Source organism: Myiozetetes cayanensis, unplaced genomic scaffold, assembly GCF_022539395.1.
Source record: "Myiozetetes cayanensis isolate MyiCay16 unplaced genomic scaffold, myiCay2020 scf19, whole genome shotgun sequence".
Classification (NCBI taxonomy): domain Eukaryota; kingdom Metazoa; phylum Chordata; class Aves; order Passeriformes; family Tyrannidae; genus Myiozetetes; species Myiozetetes cayanensis.
In genome coordinates, this window is record NW_026087400.1 from 13332258 (window position 1) to 13359035 (window position 26778).

Consider the following 26778-nt stretch of genomic DNA (forward strand, 5'->3'; position numbering starts at 1 on the left):
AGCCCTACAATGGTTTGGGTTGGACGGACCTTGAAGTTATCAGGAGTTGCACCCCCTGCCTTGGGCAGGGACACCTTCCACCAGCCCAGGTCGCTCCAAGCCCCGTCCAGCCTGGCCTTGGACCCTTCCAGGGATGGGGCAGCCACAGCTGCTCTGGGCAACCTGTGCCAGGGCCTGCCCACCCTCACAGGGAAGGATTTTTCCCTCTGTCAGGGCGAAGCCGTTCCCCTTGTCCTGTCACTCCGGGCTCCTGTAAACAGTCTCTCCCCATCTTTGTTCCCTTGAGGAACTGGAAGGCTGGAGGTTATGTGCGGGATCACTGACGGCCCCAGCGCGGGGTGAAGGACCCGCTGAGCCGCGGGGAGCGGCGGCACCGGGGGGTTCGAGTGTATTTGTGGATGTTTGCGGGGTTCTGTGGGATGCTGGAGGATGTTTCCCCGCGGGTTCGGGTGTATTTGCGGATGTTTGCGGGATTTTGTGGGATGCTGGAGGATGTTTCCCCGGGGGTTCGGGTGTGTTTGTGGATGTTTGCGGGGTTCTGTGGGATGCTGGAGGATGTTTCCCCGGGGGTTCGGGTGTATTTGGGGATATTTGTGGGGTTTTGTGGGATGCTGGGGGATGTTTCCCCGGGGGTTCGGGTGTATTTGGGGATGTTTGCGGGGTTCTGTGGGATGCTGGGGGATGTTTCCCGGGGGTTCGGGTGTATTTGGGGATGTTTGCGGGGTGTTGTGGGATGCTGGAGGATGTTTCCCCGGGGGGTTCGGGTGTATTTGGGGATGTTTGCGGGGTGTTGTGGGATGCTGGAGGATGTTTCCCTGGGGGATTCGGGTGTATTTGGGGATATTTGCGGGGTTCTGTGGGATGCTGGAGGATGTTTCCTCGGCGCGGTCCCGCCCCGCTCTCGAAGCTCTTCCGGGGCAGCGGCGGGGCCGAGGCGGGGCGGTGGCGACTCGACCATGGTGGGTGAGGCCGGGCCGGGGCCGTGTGGGGCCCCAGAGCCGCTCCCGGGGGTCCCTGAGCTCCCCCGGGGGTCCCTGAGCCCCCCCGGCCCTCAGGGGCTCCCGCGGGGCGGGCGGTGCCGCTGCCCCCTCAGCATGGGCGGGACCCCCCTGAGGGGGCTCCGAGCCCTGGGGCGGGTCGGGGGCCGTGTTTGTGCGGGGGGTGTCCGGCCCGGGCTCTGTCCCGTCCCGGCAGCTCGGGAGCTCCGTATCCCCGGCTCCCTGTGGGAAAGGCGGATCCTTCCCCCGGAGCTGGGGCCGATCCCGCCGTGGGCAGGCGGGGGGACCTCGCAGCAAACCCTGCCTGGCCTGCGGCTGGCGGGGCACAGCCCCGGGGCCGGGAGCAGTCAGGGAAAACGGGACTGTTTGGGGCTGTTCAATATTCCCTGAGAGCCGGGATGTACTGTGGCTTTATTGGGATATTCCATGCAACCCGGGGTGTATTGATTCCATTGTGGTTGTGTTGGGGTTTTCTGTGAAGGCCGGGGTATATTCTATGTTCCTTCTGTTGTGATTGCGTTGGAGGTTTATTCCTGCCCCAGGCGTGTTTGTTGTTCAGGGCATATTCGTGAAATTCGGGGACCAAAATACACGTCAAAAATTTCTAAAGAAATAAGTGGTGACCTGATCTGTCGGTAGAAAATGGAAATTATCTGCTGAGACGTGTTTTTTAGGTGAACCCAGGAGTTCAGGCTTTCCAGATGAGAACAGCTGCTGTTTGTAGGTGTAGCAAAAGGTATTTGACAGCAAATTGGCGACAGGGGAGCGTTTATCCTCCTTTTCCAGAGTGCATCTCTCCTTCCCCGCGTCTCTTGTAGTTATCCAGCCCTTTGTTTAGATAGTTTGTATTTGTTTGACGAGTTAAATATATAATTTTTTTTTCTCCGTAAGAATTTTGCTGCTCTGGTGAGCTGTACTGGCTTGTGGAGGTGTTGGACAAGCCCAGGGGGGGAGTAGGAGAAGCAGGACCTTCCCATGTCAGCAGCAGTGAACTGGAAGCCCATCACTCACCTGGGAGTTTGATCAGCTCTTGGTGTTAGAGGAAATTAAAAACTGGTGTCCTTCTGTATGGATGCTGCTTTGCATCCAAACATTTTTAAAGGTCCTGTGAAGGAAAGTATTTAGTGGATCAGGACTTAAATACTGGTAGTAAGAAGTCAGGAGATGGCTTCTTCATTTCTTAAGAGATTTGCCACCATATTTCTCTCAGCATTTGTGCACCCCATAGCTTGTTCTTCATTCCACTCCCCTTGCCTTCCGTTTGAAAATAATCCAGCATTCAGAAATAATCAAGAGTTTTGTTGAAAAGACTGCGTCTTCCTGTGCTGTACCAGACAGAAACACCTCTGCTCCACAAAGAGCAGCCCAGGGGGTCCCGTCCCTAATCAGGCACAGGTCGTGTTCCCGACAGGAAAGTGGGTTGGCAGTGCTGGGGCTGAGCTCGTGTGTTGTGTTGTGTTGTGTTGTGTTGTGTTGTGTTGTGTTGTGTTGTGTTGTGTTGTGAGGACAAGGGCTGTTCCCAGAGCACGGCTGGGCTTGTTTGCTGCGGGAGGAAGTGCAGAGGGTTGTGCCCAGTGCCCAAATGCCCCACTTGGGTCTCATCTGTCCTGGCTCTCCCCTCCCTGACCATTTCTGTGGGACTCTGCCTTGCAGGATCTGAAAGATGCTGCCTGCCTCTGTTTCCTTTAATTGGAATAAATGATGCCAAGTATTTCCCCAGCTGTGGTGCTGAGGGTTTCCCACCCTGCTACAGAACCCATATTTACATTTTGATCCGTGTCCTGTAGCAGTGGACGTTGTGCAGTTGTTTCAGTTGTACTGAAACCTCCTCTGTCTTTGATGGCTTTTACAGAGAAGGCAGAGGGATTACAAGGGACTGTTGCCTTGGCCTTGTTTACATTTTCCCTTTTTTAAGCTGTAAATTATTGGTAATGTTATAAGCTTGCAGCCATCCCAGCACGAATCTCAGAATTATAAGCAAATAGTGTTTATTAATTGCTTTCCCCTCGCTTCTCTTATAAGTAATTGCTCCTAACAGTCATTTGATAAAAGGGAAGGTGATCTTGCACCCAGAATGTGTCTTTTTCCTACTTTTTCCATAAATTCCATGTCTATTTTCAAACATTTTGTTTCACACCTAAATTGCAGTGGCCCGACTGCAACTTCCAGCTGCAAGAATTCACTGGGAGGGTTGGGGAGGAGGAGGGAGGGGGAGATGAGAGGGGAGTTCCATGTTTCCACGAGATGATGATCACAAGTGAGCGATGAGCCAGGACAGACGGAAAACAACGGGAAGGGCCCTGCAGAAAAGGTGGTGCCAAAGCACAGCCCCTTTGCTGTGCTGATCAGGGTGTGTTGGAATCATCCCTGTGCAGCTTTGCTGGCAGACAGAGCTCTGGTGGGAGGCAAACAGCAGCTGCTGACCTGTGCTTTCTCTGTTTGCAGGCTGAGGTGGAGGAGACACTGAAGCGAATCCAGAGCCAAAAAGGAGTGCAGGGAATCATCGTGGTTAATTCGGAAGGTGCTGTGTCAGCTTTGCTTCTCTGAGCTGTAAATTGTTCAAACCCTGTGCTATGGGGGCTGCTCATTGTACCACTTAGTTTGGAGTCTGGCCTTAGCAGGGGTCTTGCTGGAGCCAAAGTAGAGAGACAATTGTCAGACTACAAGGCAAAATTGGGTTTCCATTCCTGCAAGCTCACTCTATTATTTTAGGAAATAAATTAAGATAATTTGCAGAAGCTTTGAAATGCTTGAGTCATGCCAGTGTTTGAGACTGTGTGTCTATCAAAACCTCCATCAGGAGCACTGAGGCTCTCATGAGGTGGGGGATCTTGCTGCTGTGCATGTCCAGAGTGCTGCTGGCCTGGCAGACTCAAGTTCCTCAGCACTGCTTGGTGCTCGTGGCCTTGCAGGACTCATCAGGAAATCATCTCTTTTTGGAGTCACTGAAGGGTCCAACAGAGCAGCTGCTTCAGAGCACTCTGAGTACACTATGAGCAGCCCTTAAAATTGTGTGATTATCAATTAAAATCAGATATGTCCTAGAAATGATCCTCAGAAAAGGTGACAGGGGCTGTATATGAATATACTGAGGATCAGATGGCTGGGTACATGTGAGTAGCTTGTGTTCCTGCTCGCTGCTTTTCCTTGATGGTGAGTAATGGCTTGTGCTCTCCAGGCTGAAGCTGCCGCTGTTGGAACCTGCAGCAGTGGGTCTGCCCTGCCAGGATTTCGTCCTTGGCTGCTGCATTGTTCTGACACCTGAGCTGGGTTGGACTGGCTTTTTGTGGGAAAGCACATCTAATGAGTGGCTGAAGTGTAGGGGAGGGAGAACTCTGGCCCAACAATGTGTCTGCCCTCCTGGCTGGTGATCACTGAAGCAGGGACCTCGCAGGACTGCATCACCTGCTGTGGCTGAACAGTGGAGCCCCAGCCTTGGATCTGTGTGATGCAGCAGCTGATATCCTGTACAATCCCAGTCCCAGCCTGGCCTCTCTGAGTCTCATTTAACTGTGGTGGTCAGGAGCCTTTCTGAAAGGAAAAGGTGTCCAGTCGGGAGAACAAAACTGAAACACTGGTATTTCCTGTCTCTTCTGGGGGTGTTATTCTTGTTGTTCTTTATTTCTAACTCATAAATAAATAAATGAAAATGCAAAAGTGGAGCACTGATGCTACTGGAGGTAAACAGTTCTCACTTACACCTGTGGTCCCAGATCTCAGGTTTTGCACATCTTATTGCTGTCCATGTTCTCCTGTTGCCTTTAAAAAGAACCCTCGTGACCCCCGGTGCACAGCAGCACCTCCTGAGGTGAAACAGCCACCCCAGCCGGACCTGGCGCTGCCCGAGGTTCTAGAGTGCTGTCCCTGAGCCCTGCTGTCCCTTTCCTGCAGGTATCCCTATCAAAAGCACCATGGACAACTCCACAACCATCCAGTATGCCGGGCTCATGCACAGCTTCATCATGAAGGCACGGAGCACCGTGCGGGACATCGACCCCCAGAACGACCTCACCTTCCTGCGCATCCGCTCCAAGAAAAACGAGATCATGGTTGCTCCAGGTAAAAGGGGGCGGGAATCGGGGCATCCAGCAGGGTCGTTTTCTCACTGCCAGCCTTTTGCCTGCTGCTGTGTTGGCACTGGATAGTCCCTTCTTGCCGGGGAGCTGTTGGGCTCTCTGCAGAGTTGAAAGCTTTCGTCACGGAGCGAGGTTTGCTTTGTTGTGTTTGAGTGTGGGAAATCGCTTCCCCCATTTCCAATGATCAAAGGAGAAGGCATTAAACAGTGTTTGAGAGCACGTTGCAGCTCCTCACACTTTGTGTTTTTTGGTGTAAAACCCCAGGATTTGGAAGGGAATATGTTCTGAGAGCAATTTCCAAACTGTGGACTGAGTGGGCACATCTTAACACAGGCTCTGGTTTATGCTGGGGCAGCCTCTGATTTCCACAGGAAGGATGGAAAGATTGTTCCAGGAAAAACACGACTGCAGCCTGCAGGAAGAGAAGGGAAACCACCACCTTGCACTGCTAATTTTGATCCCATCACTGCATGCGCCAGTTACTGTCATTTCCTGGCACAAGCTGGGTTAACTTCAGCTGCCTTGGGAACATGCAGTTTATAAAACTGAGACTTTTTCTCATTAAAACCCATAAAATAAGTGATCTGACACACACAGAGCCTGTTTTGCATGTTGAGAATCAGTGTCAGGGCTCTGGAATTCCCACCGTGTATAAGGGAGAGGTGAAAAATGTTGAAATTTACTCTTTCTGTGAACAAATATCAGCATTGAAAGAATAATTTTCTTTTTTTTTTTTCCTCTCCAGATAAAGACTATTTCCTGATTGTCATCCAGAATCCAACTGAATGATGGCGCTGACTCGATCTGGTTTTTTTCACTTTGCCCAACTATTCTTTTTTATTTAATGGTAAAGAATAGAGCATTAGTGTTAACTGTGCTGTGCCACTCCAGTAAGGTTTGGAAAAGCAAAAGCAGGTGGTTTGTTGTCTACAAACAGCAAAAATGGCACTTTGTTTTTTTTTTTTTTGTATCACAAGTCGTTTCGAGGGGGAGCTGGTGAGTTAGAACTGGGCAGTAAAAAATGCAACAGATTCCTTTAATAGCTAAGAAAATAATATAATAAAATTCTAATCATAATCTGAAAAGGACTATTCGTTGTATGCCTCCACGCCTCTGTCACCACTGAGCTCTGCTTTGACACTACTGGTTTTGAATGGCTGTAAATAATGACTCTGCCTGTCCTCTAGTTCTGTCTTACTCTGTTGGTTCTACTTCCAAAGGCTCTGACCATATCAAATTAAAATGTGTCACCAGTGACTGGCTTTGTCTTGCGTGTTTTCCTTCGGGAGATTTTAAGTAGCCTGGTGATTGACTGAGTTTTTATTCAAAAAGCAGAACCTTCCTAGGATTGTTTTTACTCGTCTGTTGCTTTTCTAAACAAGGGTTTGGTCTGAGGGCATGTGCAGTGCACTCACAATTGCCTCGTGTTGGAGCATTTTCCCACCCCTTTCTTTCAGTTCCAGACAGAATTTTCATGGCCAAGTGAGGCCATCGAGGCTGCCCATGGAGCTCCCAGACTGCCAGTTCAGTAACCAGTTTGACCTGGTGTCTTCCTTTATTTTTTTTTTATTTGATGGCCATCAAGGACCAAAAAAAAAGTCATGTGGTCCCTCCAGGTTACTAAAGGGGTTGTTTTGATTGAGTTTTTCTTAAAAAAAATAAATAAAAAAGCAGGGTTTGGGGGTGCTCTAGGCAGTGCAGCTTTGGAGAGTTCAGTGATGTGTGCAGGGCTGATCAGGAAGCTGAGGGCTGAAGGAAGGGGTGCATAAATCATGTTCTGCTGTATTAGAAGTAAAACTTCCTCGGTCAGTGTCTCATTTCTGTAAGTACTTTTAACATGCTAAGAAGCTCCAGAGCTTCAGTGAAATGGGGTCTTTTCTCCTTCTCCAAGTGTATGAATAATCTATGGAATTATGGCCCCAGTCCTGCAGCAAGGTCTGCATGGGTAAAACCAGGGATGACATCACTGCATTGGAAAGAGTTCCACATTCATCAAAAAGGGGTTCACACTTTATAGCAATAAATAGTAAGCCCTGAGGATTTACCTGAGGACACAGTGTGTAAGGTTCACCACTCCATGTCTGGTTCATCATTCCTGCATTCCCTTAGGTATTCTCTGATTAACAGGACCTGTATCAGAGATTAATGTCTCTCCCTGTATCTTAATTATGAAAATGAATCTGAAGAGATGACACTTCCTTACCAGTGTGGCCTTGTTTAAATACTGCTTGGTCAAGGAAAATCCATTGCATCAGCCATGGAAGTGTTTTGTTTCTTGGGTAAACTTGACAAGGAGAAAAGAATTTGTTCAATTCTTATCAAACATATTTTTCTTTTAATTGGTGACACAAGAATCGGAGCAGTTCTTTACCAGCTGTATCTTTCATGTCCTTTTTTTACCAAGGCTGTACTTAATCCTTTAACATTTTGCATTCACTGGTGCTTGGTGCCAGTTCACTGTAGCCACGAGGCCTTGCTCCAGCATGATGCAGCTCCTGTTGCAGTGTGCAGCGAGGAGGGATGTTAAACCTGGTTCTTGGTGAGGCGCTGACGCTGTGTTTGCCGTTGTTTTTGATTCATTTACCAGCTCCAGAAATAGCTGCCCTATTTGTAGTTGTGCTGCGGGCTTTGAAATATTCAGCACAGCCGTGGCTCTGGATGCAGCAGGGAAAACAAGGGGCTCGTTAGCTGGCAGATGATCGGGGGAGACGTGGGAATTGCAGATGTCTGAGAGTCTGTGTGAGGGCGGCTCGTGTCCGGATTTGCTGTGTGGGATCTCCCAGGCACAGCCCCGGTCGGAGCTGTCTCAGCTCTGTCCCTGCAAGGTCCTTCCCCTCCACCCACCTCACACCAGCAGCATTTCCCCCGGAGCCGGCAGTGACACCTAGAAGGAGTCTGATCCAGGATGTCCAGAAGAAGCCCCTGCGGGCCAGAGTCAAGGACACGAGTGTGCAGTGAGCCCCTCTGGCAATCCCAGCCCCGGTGTCCTGCTGCTGCCCTCCCCGGTGTGCTGCTCTGGTGGGACCGGCACTGGTGCTGGTGTTTGGGGTCACCCCTGAATGAACCGCTGTGTCCCCTCAAGAACTGGTGATGCTGTGCCATGGGGGCCCTGCTGACCGGGCACGGCTGTCCCGGTGTCACCAGCAGCCCTTTCTCGTGCTGGGAGCTCATAATAAAGGGGGAGAGTGACTTCTTACACGGGCAGAGAGTGATAACAGGACAAGGGGGGACCGATTTGGACTGAAAGAGGAGAGGTTTAGATTAGATAGTGGGAATAAATCATTCCCAGTGAGGGTGGGGAGGCCCTGGCACAGGTTGCCCAGAGAAGCTGTGGCTGCCCCTGGATCCCTGGGAGTGTCCCAAGGCCAGGTCGGAGTGGGCTTGGAGCAACCTGGGCTGGTGGAAAACGTTCCAAGGACGAGCTTTAAGGCCCCTCCCAAGCCAACCCAACCCAATCCTGGGTTCCCTGATTTCTACGGCACCCCATGTCAGTGTCACCCCTCCCAGCCCAGCCCATCCCAGCGATCCCACGATCCCCACGGCATTCCCGGCTCGCGGTGGGCGGGGCCGCGGGCGGTGGGCGGGCCCGGGGCGGGCAAGGCCCCGCCCCCGAGGGCGTGCGGCGGTGACGTCAGCGGCGCAGCGCAGCAGCCGAGCCGCGGGAGCGGAGCCGCCGCGATGCCCTCGGACCGGCCCTTCAAGCAGCGCCGCGCCTTCGGTGAGGGGGCCGCGCCCGCGCGGGGCAGGGAGGGCTGGGGATGGACGGATGGATGGATGGATGGGGGGATCAGCGGGGCTGCCCCCCGGCCGCGGGCGGTGCCGCAGCCGCCGCCGTGCGCTGATGTCACTCGGTGCCGGCCGCGCCCGCCCGGCACAGCCCGGCGGGGCCGGGGGTCTCCGCGCCGCCCCCGCGTCCCCTCCTGTCCCGGGAGGTCACCGGAGCGCAGCCCGCAGGGTGGGATCCCCCCGGCGGGGTCGGGGGTGTGGGGAGAATGTCGGGGTGTCACTCCCCGGGCTGTCAGAGCGACAGCGACCCCCCAAAAATCGCCGTCCCCGCGCCCCATCCCGCCCCGCGGGGGGGTGGTGGCTGTCCCCGAGCGCCACACGCCCTCCCCGGCGGGCCCTGAGACCCGGAGGGGTCGGTGCCCGCCCCGCACCCGGCCCTTTGTCAGAGGGGCGCGGGGGGCAGGCTCGGCAGGTGGGGGGGTGACCGTAGAAAGTCCCAGATTTTGCGGCCAGACCCCGTAGTGGGGTCAGACGGAACATCAGCCGCTGTTTTCTGATGCCCTTTGCCAGCTGGCGCGGGGAGAGCTGCGTGTTTGTGGCAGGTCGCATCCCTGGCGGGGATGGGTTGAGCTCTGCTGTCTGTGGGACGCCGAAATCGGTGTTTTCGTGCCGAACAAAAGCCTCACGTTGTGCCAGTTACTGCCCAAACGCAGGTGAGGGCGTGTTCCCTACGTGAGTTTTAAAATTGGAGCTTTTTTCCTGCCGAAAACTGCTGATCCAGCCCCTCGCCGCTCTCTTGGAAACTGTAAATATTTGGTATTTTCTTGGCACAACCCTTCCGGCCTTGAATGCTCACCCAGCCCTCCCCTGCCAAGGGAACATGCACAAACAAGAACCAAACGAAGCCTGGGTGCCCCGGGATGCTTATTGGGACCCTGCTGTGTTCTCCTAAGGCACGTATTAAAAGCAGTAAAATCCTAAATGAGCCCCTTAGTAACGACCTACTGCTAAACTGGTGAGAATCAGCTTATTATGGTCAGGAGGAGTCTGGTTTGCCTTTGTGGATCACTCAGACTCTGTGTGAGCCAGAAGGAAAACAAAATCCAAGGCTCAGAGTAGTTGAAAGAAAGCAGGATTAAAATAGCCCCGGAGGGACAGAGGGGGGTGAGGGAGTTTGGTGCCGGCAACTGCAAGTGCTCCTTGTTTCTCTGTACTTTCCGCTGCCCTTTTGCTCTCTCAGCTGACTGGGCTGCAGAGCTGAGCCAGGAGGAGGAGGAGGAGGCCTGGCAGCCCCCGCAGTCGCTTTGGGTCAGGGCTGTAATTGCTCTGTTGGAGAAAGTAAATACGGCTTGTTTTTGTCTTTGAATCATTACACAACAGGAGCAGGAAGCGATTGTTTACAGTGCAGTTGGAGGGGCTGGTGGAAAACATCACCAGCGACTCCGTGCCCTCAGAATGGCTTAATTTTTAAGGCTTCGAAACTTTACAGAAGTGGAACAGTTCCAAAAAGCCAGCGAAAAGGCAGAGTCAGGGATATGGCTGTTTACAAAAGGCACCCGGGCTCCGGTTTCATGGCAAGTGGCTGCCTTAGCTCTTGGTCTGCCACCCCTCCCTGAAGATTCTGTGTTCCTCGGTGCTGGTTTCACCCATTCTCGTATTTTTGAGATTTCCTTTTCGGTGAATTTCTCCTGCTTGTTCATCCGCTTTGCCTTGGGTCTCTCCTGAGAGAAATTTCCTGTTTTCTGTTCATCATCATTGAGGACCTGAAAAGGGGACTGGCTGGGAGGCGGCCGGGGTGTGATCCGAGGAGTGTGGAGGGCAGGGAGCACTGACCCCTCCTGCGAGCTGAGGGGCTGTCAGTGGGGAGGGGGGAGCTCTGAGAGCTGGTCCTTGTCAGGTCTGCAGCAGAGCATCCCTGGGGGGTACAATCTGACAGCACCCTGTGCATCCACGTGCTGCAGACGCTGAGGCGTATCCACATCCACTGGAGGAGTCCAAAACAATTCCCAGAACAAAGCTGTGGTCTGTGTCAGAGGAACAGGGTGTCCTGGCAGCAACAAGAGCGTCAGGCAGCTGCGCTTCCCGAAAAGAGTCCTTGGGAGTGTTGTCCCACTGCTCCTGAAGTGGGAGTTGGGTCAGGCTGTGTTTTCAGTGCTCGCTTCGCCAGCGTGGTCACGGACGTGGATGCCGGAGTGTCGGGAGAACCGGGGGCACCCGGGCCCTGTGACCCGGTGTCCCGCTGGCACAGAGGCACACGGTGGGTCAGCTGGAGCCCTGGCTTGGTGACAAACCCAGGGGTTTGACCTCAGCCTCTCTGCACTGCGTATTCCCCATCCCAGGTCCCATCCTCCGGGAGAGCTGCCTTTGGTTCTGGGAAACTGCTGCTCTTCAGAGGAGAGGCAGCGGTGGGTGTGGAGCTGAATTCCCTGTGGCTCTGGGGAACAGTGAAACGTTGAAGTCCCCAGCCATGCCTGTTCCCATGTGGGGACCAGCAGTGGATGAATTGCCTGCCTCTCACACCATCCACAGCAGTTGATCTTGGTGTTGGCTTGGGAAAGCACCTGGATCTTGGTGTGAGGTTGGTCAGTGAGCCCTGCCTGGTCCTGAGCTGGCCCTCAGGGTGTCTGTGCTGGCAGTTGTGCTTTGAGAGCTGGGATTCCTGGAGAGGAGGCTGCTGGTGGGAGCTGCTGCTCAGCTGCCTGTGTTTTGGATTAATTACCGAGGACATTCCGCGACGTGATTGGATGTGGGGTTAATTATCAGCGCTGAAGAAAATACAAGGAAGAAAATGCAAGAGGAACTGAACAAGCTTCCAGAACAAATGCCAGCCGGACATGTAGGCCACAAATTTTGATTTTTTTTTTTTTTTTTTATTATTATTATTCTTATTCTTTTATATAACACAAGGTCCTGACTGGCAGCCAGGAACAATAAAACCTGTGTGTGTTTGGTTTGTTACTTAATACTTTCTTCACTACAAAAACTTCAGCTCTCCCCCTGAGCCAGCAGGGTGGAGACTGGTGAATCCAGGAGCTGTCAGGCTGGGAGGCTCTTGCTGCCTCTGCCATCGAGGAGCCATGAGCCATGGATAAGTCACGTCCCTGGGCTTTGGTGTTCCTTCTGTGGTCACCCCCAGCGGGGATCACGGTCGGGAGGGTCACCTGGGAGGTCTCACGGTGTGTCACCCTGCTCCTGTGACGTTCCGAGGTCAGGACACCTCCAGCTCTGTGCTCATGCAGTTGTTTGCTGCCTTTTGTACTCGGAAGGTGATTTGGAAACAGGCTGTGAGAGGAAACAAAGGGATAAATTCAAGACTCATGTCTGGCACATCTGCCCAGAGAGGCCCTGGAGCCCGCGCGTGTCCGGGCTCGTTTGTGCACAGACAGCAGTGACACGGCCAGGGCAAGGGCTCCTGGTGCCTGCACGTGCGTGGGGGGCTGCACCAAAATACAGCCCTGGCTGGAGTGCCTGGCATTTGTCTGAGCACTCTGAGCAGTTCTGAGAAATCGGAGTGCATTCCTGCTGTCTTGGAGCATTATGGCTGGGAAGGTTGTGCAGGTGGAAGGTCACGCTGGAGCTGGAGGGAACCCCTGCGGAGCAGCCTCCTGAGGGCTTGTGCAGAGGGAACTCGCTGCTCTCTTTCCAAGGACAGTGAAACTGTGATTAAATGTTGAGCAAAAAGCCAGTTGCTTATCTGGAACTCTGATGTCAATACTCCGTTTGCCATCCTGACGGGGCACAGAAGGTGTTTGTCCCCCATGCTCAGGGGATGCAGTGAGTTTTAAGCTTTTTGGATGATGGAGGTCCAGTGCTCATCCTGCACATGGAATCCCAGAATAGTTTGGGCTGGAAGGGACCTTAAAGCCCATCTCATCCCACCCCCTGCCGTGGGCAGGGACACCTTCCCCTAGCCCAGGTCGCTCCAAGCCCCATCCAGCCTGGCCTTGGACACTTCCAGGGATCCAGGGGCAGCCACAGCTTCTCTGGGCAACCTGTGCCAGGGCCTGCCCACCCTCACAGGGAAGAATTTCTTCCTAATATCCCATCTAACCCTGCCCTCTGGCAGTTTAATGCCATTCCCTCTTGCCCTGTCACTGCAGTGGTGCTGTGCAACCAGAGGACAAGTGTCTTGACAGGAATTTGGAGTTCACAGTTGTTGTGTGGCTCTGCCTGGGCATGAGACAAATCCTTATTGTGGATTTGCCAGATGCAAATTCCTGGAGCCAGGCTCAAAATCATATCCATTACATTTTGAAACTGCTAAAAAAAAAAAGAAGGTGTTTCTTCTTTGTGTTTTAAAATCCATTTTCAAGCTCTCCTGTGGAGCCAGGAATATTGGGAACTTATGCAAATGAATAAGGCTGCTGAGATCCTTCTGCAGTCACAGGGCCCCAGGAGCCTGGTGTTCAGAAATCCTCCCAGACACTGCGTGCCTGGCAGTGCAGCTGGAGCCATGGGGTGCACAGTGCTGGAGACAGAGCATCCACTTCCATGCTGGCAATACCTTCCTGGGGCAGCAGAACATCAGGCTCCACCCGTGCTGTGATGATGTTTTCTGTCCATTCCAAGCCTTGAGAGTCAGTGCAGTGTAGGTTTGGTCCCGAGTCATTCATCCTACCTGGAGCCCCCAGCTTTGCAGAGGAGTGAATTAAATAAACCCAACAGCCAAAATCACTGTCAGGTCTCTGCAGTGCTGTTGTCCCACAGACACCCTTTTTTGGTGGGCAGGACAGGTGTGCAGGGCATGGCCAGCCTTGCACGTTCTGCCCTGCCTTCCTGGATGTGGGAATCTCCTCTTGCTCCTCCTGCAGCCCCACTGGCCTGAGAAGGAGCACCTGGCAGGGACGGGTCAGGTCGGGTGCTGGGTGAGCCACGACACAGGCACGGGGGTGTTTCCTGGTGGTTAGAGGTGTCTGGCCTTAGGGTGATGTGATACTACAGGAATAGTGCTTGATGTTCATCTGGAATGACCTGCATAACTGGCCTGTGTCTTCAGCGCCTGCCAGCTCATCCCACACATATCCTGATTGCAAACCATCCAATTCCACCTCTCCTTGCAGAAAATCTCTTGGGGAAAGGTCTGTGTTCTAGCAGCCCTCTGTCCTGGGGCTGACCACAGCAGCTTTTTGAAGAAATGTTCATTTTTGGATCTGCTTCAAACGTGAGGCAGATCCACCCCCAGGCAGGGTGTTTGTGTGGATGGCAGAGAGAAGGTCACAGCCTGCTGCGGGTGCCAGGGATATCTGCACACTCCCTCCATGCCGCTGGCACCTGCACCTGGAGCCCTGGGACACGGGGAGAGGCTCGTGGCTGCATTCCTGGGCTCTCCTTTGCTCTGCACATACAGCCCTTGCTCAGCTCAGGAGCTGTTGACCTGGTAGCGCATTGATGACGTTTCCAGGGGGTGTCTTTTCTTCGTGGTGTTTTCCTAACAGCATTCCTGCTGCTCCTGTAGTCCATCTGCTGCCCTGGGGCAGCACCAGTGCCTGCCCAGTGTTGGTCTGGTGTGTCCTGAAGAACAGTGCCCCTTTCCCAAGGGTGCTGCTGGAGAGCTCACCGTGGGTTTTCCTTCTGTCCCTCCATCCGTACCTTTTGTCTGCTGAGGCTCCTTTGCATCCAGGACTGTCCTTTCCTCCCGTGTCTGCACAGTGCCCAGCACAGCAGGGACCTGGCTCCCATGGCCAGGGTTCCTGGGCACTGCTGATAAAAAAGGTTCACGTTTGCAAAGTGAGGCTTGAAATTTTCCACTGCTCTCCTCAGCTGCCGAAATGATCTCATGCTGCATTGCCATGGGATACGCACGCTGTGTGCCCGCATCTCTGGGAGAACAGCTTGGGAAGGACCTCAGTCAAGGAAACAGCCAAGATTCTGGTGTTTTGGGCAATTTGCAGGCTTTGCTGTTGGTACTTAGCAGTTGAAACGGCAGTTGGAGGAGAAATAGGCAATTTCCTCGCGTGTGCAATGCTACAAAAATACTCCCGTCTCTCCATAGGCTCTGGCAGAGAAATTTCCCTGGGAATAACCAATGAAAGTGTGTGGTTTTATCTTGCTGCCATGCTGAGCTCTGACATGCCAGCACTGGGGAGAAGTCTGGCTTCCCTCGTGGCAGATGTGCAGTGCCCACCCCTGGAGCAGGGATGGGGCTCTTCCCTCTGCGTGCAGGTCCTGGCTCTGTGCTCAGCTCCCTGGAACAGCAGCTGCCTGGGGCCCCGAGCTGCTTCACTCAGGGGGGATGTTCTCCTTCCCCTGGGGGAGGAGGGACCACAGGAGAAGAACAGACAGGGTTGTGTAAACGGTTCTGAATAGCTTTGCACATCAGCTGAGGATGAACTCCCACCAGCTGCTGCAGGAAAGGGGAAAGTCTCAACCTTGTGTGGAGAAAGTCACAGCTTTGGTTTGGGGGAGCTACAGGAGGAGAATGAGGCTTGTTGTGTGTGAAATGTGAGTGTGCAAACACTGTGAGTGCAGGGGGGGGGATCACACCTGTACCTGTCCACAGTGCCAGGGGGATCACACCTGTACCTGTCCACAGTGCTGGGGATGATCACACCTGTACCTGTCCACAGTGCCAGGGGGATCATACCTGTACCTGTCCACAGTGCCAGGGGGATCACACCTGTACCTGTCCACAGTGCCAGGGGATGATCACACCTGTACCTGTCCACAGCGCCGTTCAAGCAGCAGCTCAGGGGCTGGGCTGGCACCTCCAGACGTGTCTCCCTCAAGTGCCCTTTAAGTGTTTTCTCTTTATTCCTCTGACTTAGATTTACTGTAAATACACTAAGTTAAGGATGATATTTATAGCTGTTCCTGCTGTGTGGTGTTGATGCTTTGATGAGTCACAGGATCAACCTCTGGCTCCCACCCCAGGCTGAGGAGGGTGTGGGGGACCATCACCTGTTTCTTGCAGGAGATCTCTTCTCCCTGAATTCTCGTGCACACAGAAATTACCCTCTTGCAGGAGCTTCTACTGACTCCCAAACCTGTTTCCTTGGCTGTCCAAGGCAAGGATGTGTCAGAGTGTGCTCCTTGGCAGAGCTCCAAGTGTCCTGGAAATTTCTGCTGGTGTGTTCAGGCACCTGGACACTCAGGTGGGGTTGCTCCCAACTGCCTTCCCGAATGAAGTGTCTGAAATGGGCATTTCCAGGGCAGAGGAGGTGCAGTGCTCGAGGTGCTTGTAGTTGCAATCACATGGACCTGCTGAAGGGATCCAGCAGCCCCTGCAGTAAAAGCTGCACCTGCTGTCATTGCTTTGTTGGTAACCTGCAGATCTGGGATCAGGAAGGCTCCAAATGCCCTGGGCCCTGCTGGCCAAAGGCACCAGGTCCTGGACACATGGCAGGTTTTAAAGGGTGGGAGAGGGAGCTGCCACTGTGGTCCAGCAGAATTGGGGGTAGCTGAGAGCTCTGTCACTGGTGGCTCATGCCCCTGATTCCTGCTGAGTGTGGAGTCAGCAGGATCTGGAAGGAGCATCTGCAGCAGCAGCCTCTGCCCAAGGCACCTGGTCTGCTCCCCTCGGGGGACGAAGGGCTGTGGTCCCTGGGGTGGGATCCTGAGGCACTGATGTGCAGCTGGATTGAGGATGGACCATTTTACTCTCAGTGTGGCATCTTTATCAGTGTGATGGGCAGGGGGCACCTCTGTCTCCTCTGTGGAAGCGAAGGTGGTGATGGCTCGTGCCATCTCCTTGTGCTGGAGTTGGTGGTGCTTCCAGGGAGCAGGAAGGGGTGTCTGGCATGTGGCTGCCGTTTGGCAGGTGCAGCCTGGGCTAGCTGGATGCTCTGAGATTATCTACATTTACTAGCCATGACAACAAATTCCTCTCACAATTACCTGCATCACTGGGGCTCCTTGTGCAAACAGTTCTGTGACCCTGCAGGGCACTGCTTGAGCAAGTTCACCCTCATGGCCATCTGACAGGATGCAGAGAGCAGCAGAATAGGGTGGATTCTAAAGCTGGGAGAACTGGCCAGCCAGGAGGACACAGCTCTGTAGGCTCTGTTAACACCCAGAAGTCTGGGTTGGCTGCAGCCAAAGTGCCTGAAGTTCCTGTGCTGATAAGTTTTGTCTGGTCATGCTCTGGATCTCCAGCCTTTGGGATGCCCCATCCTGCTGCAGCCTGTCCACAGTGGGCACGTGGGAGGGGGGCTCTGCAGGGGGGGCAGGTGCTTCTGCTCCATCTGGGTGCTGGGTTGGGTGCTGGGTGCTGCTGTCCCCTTGTCCTTCAGCGTTCCCAAAGAGGTGTCCCTGTACCAGCGTCACGTGTGGTGCTGATGTCGGTGACTCCCTGCTGGTTGGGACCTCGGGGAGAAAACTCTCTGTGTCACAAGGATGGCTCTGGATCCCTGGAGCATTGGATTGGGTGAAAAGGGAACACGAGGAGCTGCATCTTCAGTCATAAACCCCAAAACAAATGTGCCTGAATTTTTCATGAAATCCAAATAATCTTGCTCTCCGAGTTGTTCAGCCTTGGAGTCCTGCAGAATGAAAGGTCTAGCCACTCCTAGCAGAGGGATATTTTCCTCACAGAGGAGGCAGAAATGGTGCTCAAAAGCATTTGTGGGTTGGTGATTTTGTGGCCTCTAAAGAAACTCCAGCCTCTTCCTAAGGTTGAATCAAGCCAAATTCAACGTATAAACACTAAGGATTTATTGAGTGCTCAGAGGAGAAATGCTCAGTGTTTGGTGGGGAGAAAACACTCAAACACATGTGCTTATCCTGCCTTCCATGATCCTGGTGAGTCACGAGGAACTGGGGCTGTGGAAGCTGGGAAGAGGAGCTGGGAGCTGGTGTGTGTGGCAGGATGATCCGAGGATGGATCCTCTGATACCCAGATCTCACTTTTCCAGTCACTGATTACTCACTGACCTTCACCCCCAGCTTACCCACCGTGATCCACAAAACTTCTTCCCCTTCAGGGCACTTCAGGTGGGCAGCTGTGGGCTGTGAAGCTCCTCCCAGAGTATTGGTAATGCCAGGAGGAGCACACACAGAGCTGTGCCTGGCTCTGACATTGCTTCTTTGTGCTGCTTTGGCTTGTGGAAAGCAGAGAACCCTCTGCTAGAGCAGTGAGGGGCGTGAGAATTCTCCTGTAGGCTGGGAGAGTGTACAGGCTCTGTGTGCTGCCTGTTGTGCGTGTCAGGAAACATGAACTCTGGGAGCAAATGGGTTAGAAAGTGTGAGAACAACTGTAGGAAAGGTCTTTTGGTACGTGGTCAACTCCTTGCTTAAGGTTTTCTTCCTGTATCCAAGGTCTAGAAATACTTTCTGTCAGGCCAGCAGCTGTTGTAGCTGCTCTGTAGATCTGTGCTAGGGAAGGAGTTCTTGGCAAGGTGTATCTCTTGTGGAACCAGGCTCTGTGCCAGACAGTGCTTGGAAGTGCACAACAGGCAGAAGGAAATGGCTAAAACCCAGCCCCAGTTGGAGAATCATCCCCTTGGGGAGAGCATCCAGGAGACACAGAGAGCCTGGACTTGCTGTGCTGCTGGAGCTGCGTTTGCTTCGGGTGGATTTAGGTTACTTTTGTTATCCTTATGGTTTCCAGCAAAGTGCTGCCCAGGTTTGCCAGGCAGGCTGGAGTGTCCATCCTGGCAGGGTTGGTTGGGCAGTAGGAAGCAGCAGAGGGTTGGTCCCCGGAGCTGACATCAGGCTGACCATGCCCAGAAAAGGCCTGGTGAGCAGAACCTGCATTGCTTGGGCAGTGTCCCCCTGTGTCAGTGTGAGATTTGCAGGGGGGGTGCCTGAGCTACCACACACAGGTGTCTCTAACCCCGTGTCTTTGCTCTCCCTCCAGCGGATCGTTGTAAAGAAGTTCAGCAGATCCGAGAGCAGCATCCAAACAAAATCCCGGTAAGTGGTTGTTCTCACGGCTCTCTGTTGGACCTGGTTCTCAGGACCTCTCTGTGCTGCTCCCTGGGGCTCACAAAACTGTGCTCCCTGGAATCAATACAGGGTGGTAAAGATTCCTCTCTGCCCAGGGATGATCTGTGCTGTGCTGAAAGCACAGAGGCTCTGTCGGGGTCGTTCCTACCCGTTCTGTGCTTTCCCAGCACCTGCTGTCGACGTGCACAGGTGGGACCCCCTGACCTTCCTGCCGTGTCACACCCAGTCCACCCTGTGGCTCTTTGGCTGTGAGTGTGCTTTTGAGGTTCTACCTCAGTATTTGCTTCTCTTCCTGAGAAGGTGGAGAACTCAGAGGAATGCCCCATTCCTTGGAGTGTTCCAGGCCAGGCTGGATGAGGCCACACCTGGCCTAGGGTGTCCCTGCTCCTGGAGGGGGGGTTGGAACTAGACAGTCTTTAAGGTCTCTTCCAACACAAACCATTCCACAGTTCTATGAAATTATGTACTTGGGGCTTGCTCAAGTTACTATTTGCAATACCATAGCATGTATGACCAAAACATCAGGATGCATTCCTGGTTCAGCTCCCTCCCAAGTGCTGGATGAACATCAGCCTTGTCTTAAAATTGCAGACCATCCCTCAGTATTTGGCCTTTGAGGCTGAATGTCTCCAATCCTAGTCCACTCCTGCCTCACTCTTGCTTCGATTTTAGCACAGTGTCTTTTAGCCAAAAGAATTTTCTCTTCCTTCTCCCCCACCGTCCCTGTGGTGTCCACGTGTTGCCAGCTCAGCAGAGCAGGGCCTGCCCCTGGCAGCACACTGGGTACCAACACACCAGCTCATCAACACATTGATTGACCTCTGCTTTTAACACAGTTTCAGTGCCATTAGACTGGCTCTGTGTATCTCCAGGGCTGTGCCAGAGCTCATTGCAGGGCCTTGGAATTAGCAGGGGGGTTTGAGCCCACAGCCTGGGGGAGCTGGGGAGATGGATGCCGGGCCAGGTCACACACACCCTTAGAAAAAATCACAGAAATCACAGCAAGGCGGCACCTGCTGCCCTCCTGCATCTCCAGTTTCCACTCAGAGCCCTTGGGTGAGTCCCTTTTGCTTTGACAGGGGGCCAGGAGGATTTGCAGAGTGCACGGCCTGGCTGTGTGCCCAGGGAAGGGCATGTCTCTCCTGTTTCCATGAGTGCACTTCCAGAGGGGACTGAGGAAGGGGCTGTGCCACATGCACATGGAGGTCTGCGTGGGGACAAGGCTGTGGTGTGTCTGTCTGAGCCCACCAGACACAACCTGGACCCTGCCTGAGGCGTGGAGTTGTCTCTTTGTGTTTGAAGAGAAATCACATGCCAGGACACCTCACTGGCACGTGTAATTTGGAGACAGGCAGGAGTCAGGGGCTCCCCAGTGGTTCCCTCTGTCCACCTCATGTCAGGGGCTCCTTTGTTGTCCCTCCATTTCCCAGAGCTGGCTGCACTTCCATGGTACAAAGTCCTGAGCACAGGCACACGCAGCTGTTGCTGAGAGGGTGAGCTGGTTGTGTTGGCACTGAGGTGCTGCTCATGCCCAGCTCTGCTGGGAAGGAACCTCCAGCTGCCCCTCACTGGGTGGTTCCTGCTCAGGCAGTCAGAGCAAGCAGAGAACTTCCAACCTTCTCGCTGGGACCCCCACCAAAGCCTCAGCAGATGTTTCAGAAACCATCTACTGCCCTGTTAGGGGACATGGGGCCCGTGCCCACCCGTTGCCCCTGCCTGCTGTCAGCCCCAGGGCTCTCTCTGGAGCCCATTGAACCCTCAGAGAGTCTGAAATCCCTGGGGAACAGCTTGTGCTGAGCAGGAGCTGGAGCAAACCATTTCCCAAAGCCCTGCAGTGGTAAATTCAGCCAGGCTGGTTGGTCACAGGTTGTCCAGCTGCAGAGGGGACAGGGCCACCCCTCGTGCTGGTAGGGAGGGCTGAGGGGACGTTTGGGCTCTGTTGGGTTCATCTGAGCACCCACAGAGGAGACAGAAAGGCAGTGGCAGGTGGGGGATCCCAAATAATGTCCTGTCCTGGCACAGTGGTGGGTGGGAACCTGAATAATGGACTCAAAGCAATGGACAACTTTCTCTGGGTTCCTGGAGGGCTGTTTTTGGGGAGCTGGAGACTCAGCATCCAGGGCTGACGCAGTTCCTGATGGGTCAACACCAGAGCACTTGTTGGGCTGAGGGGGTTTCTGTGTCTGTTCCCACTAAAGGGAACAGCTGGAGTGGGGCAGGGTGAGGCTTGTCCTGCCTGTGCTCTGTGTCTGTGCCTGGCCACGGATATCAGGGACTGTGTTCCATACACACATTTGTGCCTGTGCCTGCTGGGAACACGTTCTCAGCCTCGCTGCTGCTTGGACTTTGCCTCTGTCAGGCTGCCAGAGGCCCCATTCCCTACCAAAATTCCTTTCCGCCTCTCCAGACCAGCCCCAGAACAAGGGCTGAGTCTATGAATGCTGCCCAGGCCCCTCCTGTGGTGGGACCAGGACCCAGGCTCTGCCCTGAGCCTCTCCACTTCCCACCTGTGCCCACTCGTGTGAGTTCTGCAGAGAGGTCTGTGGTGGGTTCCCTGTGCAAGAGCAGGTATCCCACGCTCAGGAAGCCCCTATCCTGGCAGAGGATCTGGGATAGGAGGTGGCTGTGCACACACACCCTGTGGCCAGAGGGATGTAACATTAGCATCTGATCATGTTTTTCCCTCCAGAGCAAGACAAGAACGTTTTGTCCATTGGCCACCTGTTCCCATAGCTGGGTTACCCAAATAGCAGCTCATGTTCTGGGAACAGAAACCCTTGGAGCTGTTCTACAGGAGAGGCTCTGTGTGTGCTCAGGGCACGAGGCAGCTGCTGCTCTAAAAGCCAGGATATCCTTCCCAGCCTGCTTTTGGATGAGTCAAGAGGCTTTTCTTTTGGGATGGATCTGGCTTGTAATGAGAGACATCTGCTCCTGCTCCTGTGAGAAATGAGGCATCACCCAGGTGTGCAGGGCCCCTCTGCAGGTAGAGGTGGATGCACAAGCAGCTGCTCTGTAGCTGTTCCTTTGTGCAGGCTGAGTCCCTGGGGTCCCCTTGGGGAGCTTCCTCAGGGTGGGCTCTGCAGAGGGTTTTCAGTGCAGAGCTCTCAGCAAGGCCCTGGCACCTCTCCCTCATCCAGGAACTGCCTGCAGCGGGGCTTGGCCCATCCTGGTGGGCCCTGAGATCAGCCCTGAGGGGCTCCTCAGACATTCCCAGCTCCCGGGGACCCTGCAGTCCCAGCCCGAGTGTCAGCTCCGGCTTTGGCAGTTCCATTTCTGCTGCTGCTGCTGCTGCCGCTGCCAGAGGGTGGGGTGGCAACAAAGGCCCAAGGGAAAGGGAAGTCGGTGTTCCCAGAGGTTCCCTGGTCCTTGTGGCTCCGCAGAGCCATCTCCTGGGGATCCTCCTCTCTGCATGCTGCTCCAGCCCTCTGCTGCCCACAGCCATCGGCAGTTCAAAGCACAGATTTCACCTGTAGCTTTGGAAAGGACCTGGGAAAGTAAATTATGGGAATTCCTTGCCTTATAGAGAAAAATAACGTTCAGTCTCAAGTGGGAGAGGGTGATGAGTATCCAAGTGTCTCCCTGTGCAGAAAACAGCTGTGCACTGGAGAGATGTGAGAATCAGAGCATTTCTGCAGCAGCAATGGATTAAGCCGTATAAGTTCTTTACTTATTTTAATTTTACCTATTAAATTAATTTACCTGTTTTCACTGCCTTCCACCTCATTCTCGGACTACAAATGGTACCTTTCCAGGCTGGTTCAGAACAGCAGTTGTAGCTGTCAAGCTGCAAAAGGCTTAACAGAAGAAAATCATTATTTATAATAGCAGGAAGATGGAAGAGCAGTCATTGTTCAGCCGTTTCAGAATGTAGGGTGGTAAGAGCTTTGCCAGGCAAAGGCTCTGGCAGGGGAGGACAGGCTGGGCTGTCCCTGGGGTGGCTCTGTGCAGGAGTGCCTGGGAAGCTCCTGCACAGCTGGGGTGGCACGTGGGAGTGGCCCTGCTTCCTGATCCTTCCTGGAGTCAGTGTGTCTGAGTGTTAACACAAGGAGTGGGACTGGTGAAATCCAAACTCCCCCTTGCTGAAGGAATGCCCTGGGTGGCTTCAATGGGATTTCCAAAAACTGCTTGTTTAGGAGTATCTGCAGCTGTTCCTGAGCAGGCAGAGCGGTGCTGAACGGCAGCAGGATGGAAACTGCACCACGAGCTCAGTCTGCAGCTCAGGCCAGCAAAACCTGTGGGTTTGGTCAGTCTGAAGGTGATGTTAAAATATGTCACTCCTTTTCTGTACCTCCTGTGTGCCAGGACAGGTACTGACGTCAGTCCAGTGGTGCCCACTGTTCCTCAGCCAGCCAGAGCAACAGGTGCTCCAGTTCATTATTTTGGATGCTCTGCACTGGCTCAGGCACAGGTGACTGACAAAGAGGCACCTGCAGCCAACCTTGTGGTCACTGCTCACGTCCTTTTTTTGGTTTGTTTCCTGTGAGGGTGAAGCAAAGTGGGGCTTTAGCTGAGCTTTTCCACCCATGCTGGTTGGCTTTGTGTTTGACCTTGAGGCCAGTGTGTGGGGGGCACTGTAAGCATGACTAATTCTACCCTGACTTTCTCCCCAGGTCATCATTGAACGTTACAAAGGGGAGAAACAGCTGCCAGTGCTGGACAAGACCAAGTTCCTTGTCCCAGACCACGTCAACATGAGTGAATTGGTCAAAATAATCCGGTGAGTGGGGTGGCCTCAGCTGGTGTGTTGTGAACCTCTCCTCACCCACAGGTCACTCAGCACGGGGTGCTGGGGTGAGGGGGGGCAGAGGCAGCTGCTGAGGGCAGGGATGGGGATTTGGCAGCCACAGCATCCCTGTGTGTGGTACAGACTGTTGGGGGACTGAGGGGGGCAGCTTCTTAGCACCTGGCGAAGATCCGTGACCGCTCCCTCGTAGGGACACTCATGGGCTGGTGAGGGGGCTTTGGTCCCCTCCTTTTATCCTTCAGCTCAGAGGGAAGAGGCCCCTCTGTTTTGCCCTTGCCAGCAGCACTTGCAGAAGGGGGCTTTGTGGATTGCTGAGCCAGGAGGCCTTGGAGCTCCGAGCTGCTCAGCTGGACTTAACAGATACCATGTCCTGAGTGGGGGGGGAGGTCCTGAGGAGGTCCTGGCTGTGCAGGCCTGGCCCCAAGTGAACAGCATTGCCAGGGGGTGGAACTGGCTGTGGGGGCACCTGCCCCAAGTGAACAGCATTGCCAGGGGGTGGAACTGGCTGTGGGGGCACCTGCCCCAAGTGAACAGCATTGCCAGGGGGTGGAACTGGCTGTGGGGGCACCTCCCCCAGGTGGGCTGACCCTGCCCTTTCCACCCTTGCCCCCACAGGCGCCGCTTGCAGCTGAATCCCACCCAGGCGTTCTTCCTGCTGGTGAACCAGCACAGCATGGTCAGCGTGTCCACCCCCATCTCGGAGATCTACGAGCAGGAGAAGGACGAGGATGGCTTCCTCTACATGGTCTACGCTTCCCAGGAGACCTTTGGTTTCTGAGGGCTCTGAGCGCTGGCACGTGGAGACGGATGGACTGTGGCGCAGAGGCCCCCGGCCTCGGGAGACAACACAGCCAGAGGCTCACAGAGGGGGCTGTGCTGACCCCCTCCCTCTCCCTCCCTCCCCTCCCCATCTCCCCGTCACCAAAGAGGCTCGTGGCGCGTGTTGGACTCGCACAACCCTTCCCTTCCCCTCCGTGTAGATCAGTCCCTGTCCCTCCACACGCAGACCCCGCGTGGGGCCTCGGCTTCCCGTGTCCCCCCTGCTGTGCCCCCCCTGTCCCCACCCGTGTCCCCCTGTCCCCCACACTGCTCTCGCTGTGCTGTGTGTGCGTGTGGCGCGTTCAGAGCTGCTCCCGGGGCCGGAGCGGGCACTGCCACCCTCCCCCAGCACAGGCGGGGCACTGACAGCGGGCAGGGGGGCTGCAGAAGCGGCAAGCAGATGTTACCATTGCTCCCGAGTTTTAATTGGTTTTAATTACACCCATATCAGATTCTTGGTGCTACTGAGTAGATTGTAGGCGTCTCTGTAGGACTGTGGATAATGTATATCCTTTAGATTTATTTTATTGGTCGGTTTGGTTGGGTTTGGTTGGTTGGTTTGTTGTTTTTTTGGTTTTTTTTTTTTAAGGGATAGATTGGAACGGGGAGAGGGGAGGGGAATCTTTCCTGTATTTCTGTAGGTAAATAAATCAGGCTTCATTGCACTTTAAAGCATACTAGATGTCAGAGTGGAATTTACTTATAATTTATACAGCTTTGCCATCTATAGTGCTGCTCCTCTGTTGACAGTTGTACCTGGATGGTCTTGTTTCTTTTTTTTTTCTAATAAAATTGATTTCCCTTCTCTCTGTCTCCCCATTGCATGCAATTTTTCAGTCTCAGTGTGGCAAGGAGTTCATGCAAGGAATGTACTGATTTATATTTGCTATGTTCCTGTCCCTGTTTCTCATGTATTATACCAAAAAAATGTATATGACAAAAATCCCCCCAGTTTAATCTATACAAAGGTATATATATATAAACATATATATATAAAATAAACATAAATTCAAGTGGTGTCTTGTAGGAATGTTCTGTTCCCATCTCATTTGTCCGTGTTAATGTTCCTGGTATAAATGTGTGTTCCTCACATTCCCTGGTGTGTGTTTGTGCCTGCCCAGGCTATGGAAAAGCAGCTGGTTGGGATTGAGGGACTGAGGCCAAGGGGGAAGGTTGGCTTAGAGACAGCCTGGACAGTGATACAGGAAACGTGGTTGTCCTTGCCCTCCCTGTGTTGAGTCTCCTGTACTTTGACCAAGCTTCTTCATCTGGGGAGCAAAAAACTGAGGTTTGCAAAGCCTCTGTTTTTAAGGGAAACTTTGAGCAGTGCAGGTAATCCTGGATCATCCTGAGCACTCCAGACCTGTTTTCCAGCCCAAGGGGGGTGCTGATGGTCATTTGGGAGCCCAGTGCTTCGCTGCTCCGTGGCTCTTCTACCACCTTTGCACTGCCCAGCAGAGAAGGGTTTAGGCCCTGATGGCCTGAGCTGCAGCTGACTCTTGTTTATGCCCTGCACCTGCAGGGAGTCTTCTGTGCAGGGCAGGAGCTGCTGTGAGGGGCAGATTCAGCAGAGCACAGGGTTGGGTAGCACTGCAGGGGGATGTTGGAAGCTGGCTGTAAGCACAGCTCCCAGCACAGTGCAGGGCAGAACAGCTGCCCCACTGGTCATGGGATCACACAATCAACCAGGTTGGAAAAGACCTCTGAGATCATCAAGTCCAACCCTGGATCCAACCCTGCTGTGGCTCCCAGCCCATGGCACTGATGCCACATCCAGTCTGTCCTTAAACACCTCCAGGGATGGAGAATCCACCCCCTCCCTGGGCAGCCCATTCCAATGGCTGAGTACTCTCTGCAAAGGATTTCTTCTTAATGTCCAACCTAAACCTCCCCTGGCACAGCTTAGACCGAGCCCTCTTGTCCCACTGCTGGTTCCTGGGAGAAGAGACCAAACCCCCCTGGCTCCCCCCTCCTGTCAGGAGTTGCAGAGAGTGCTGAGGTCTCCCCTGAGCCTCCTCCTCTCCAGGCTCAACAACCCCAGCTCCCTCAGCCTCTCCTCACAGCACTTGTGCTCCAGTCCCTTCCCCAGCCTCGTTGCTCTTCTCTGCCCCTGCTCCAGCCCCTCCATGTCCTTCCTGAGCTGAGGGCCCAGAGCTGGACACAGCACTCCAGGGGTGGCCTCCCCAGCGCTGAGTGCAGGGCAAGAATCACTCCCTGCTCCTGCTGCCACTGATCCTGAGCCAGGCCAGGAGCCCTTGGCCCTCTTGGCCCCCTGGGCACACTGGTCCTGGCAGCTGGAGCAGCCGTGAGGCTTACCCCTCGTTAAGCACCAGCCTCATGGTGTTTAAACTCCAGTCCCTGCAGAAAGGTCCTCTCCCATCCCCCTCGGGTGGGATGGGCTGCTGCAGGTGAGCCAGCAGCCCAGGTGAGGCCTCTCCCTGTGGGAGGTGGTAAAGGAGTAGCAGATGTGCTTCAACAGCTCCATTCCTTTCTTGTGCTGGGGATTCCAGGGCTGGAGGCGGCTCTGCAGGTG

At 54.1% G+C, this 26778-nt stretch overlaps 2 protein-coding genes across 2 annotated transcripts; both read left to right on the top strand.

Moving 5' to 3' along the window:
- Nucleotides 1-906: 906 nt before the first annotated feature.
- DYNLRB1 (dynein light chain roadblock-type 1) lies at nt 907-6331 on the top strand. Its single transcript, XM_050313985.1, has 4 exons — nt 907-959; nt 3444-3519; nt 4890-5057; nt 5820-6331. Exons 1-4 carry the CDS (start codon nt 957-959, stop codon nt 5861-5863), a joined length of 291 nt encoding a protein of 96 aa, XP_050169942.1. The 5' UTR covers nt 907-956; the 3' UTR covers nt 5864-6331.
- Nucleotides 6332-8657: 2326 nt separating this feature from the next.
- On the top strand, nt 8658-25271 carry MAP1LC3A (microtubule associated protein 1 light chain 3 alpha). Its single transcript, XM_050313748.1, has 4 exons — nt 8658-8792; nt 18594-18649; nt 23293-23399; nt 24042-25271. Exons 1-4 carry the CDS (start codon nt 8753-8755, stop codon nt 24202-24204), a joined length of 366 nt encoding a protein of 121 aa, XP_050169705.1. The 5' UTR covers nt 8658-8752; the 3' UTR covers nt 24205-25271.
- Nucleotides 25272-26778: the final 1507 nt, after the last annotated feature.

Coding starts and splice junctions, on each gene's coding strand:
- DYNLRB1 (XM_050313985.1), top strand. Junction 3,520..4,889: donor CATCGTGGTTAATTCGGAAG/GTGCTGTGTCAG, acceptor CCTTTCCTGCAG/GTATCCCTATCAAAAGCACC. Junction 5,058..5,819: donor CGAGATCATGGTTGCTCCAG/GTAAAAGGGGGC, acceptor TTTCCTCTCCAG/ATAAAGACTATTTCCTGATT.
- MAP1LC3A (XM_050313748.1), top strand. CDS start 8,753: ATGCCCTCGGACCGGCCCTTCAAGCAGCGCCGCGCCTTCG. Junction 8,793..18,593: donor CAAGCAGCGCCGCGCCTTCG/GTGAGGGGGCCG, acceptor CTCTCCCTCCAG/CGGATCGTTGTAAAGAAGTT. Junction 23,400..24,041: donor GAATTGGTCAAAATAATCCG/GTGAGTGGGGTG, acceptor TTGCCCCCACAG/GCGCCGCTTGCAGCTGAATC.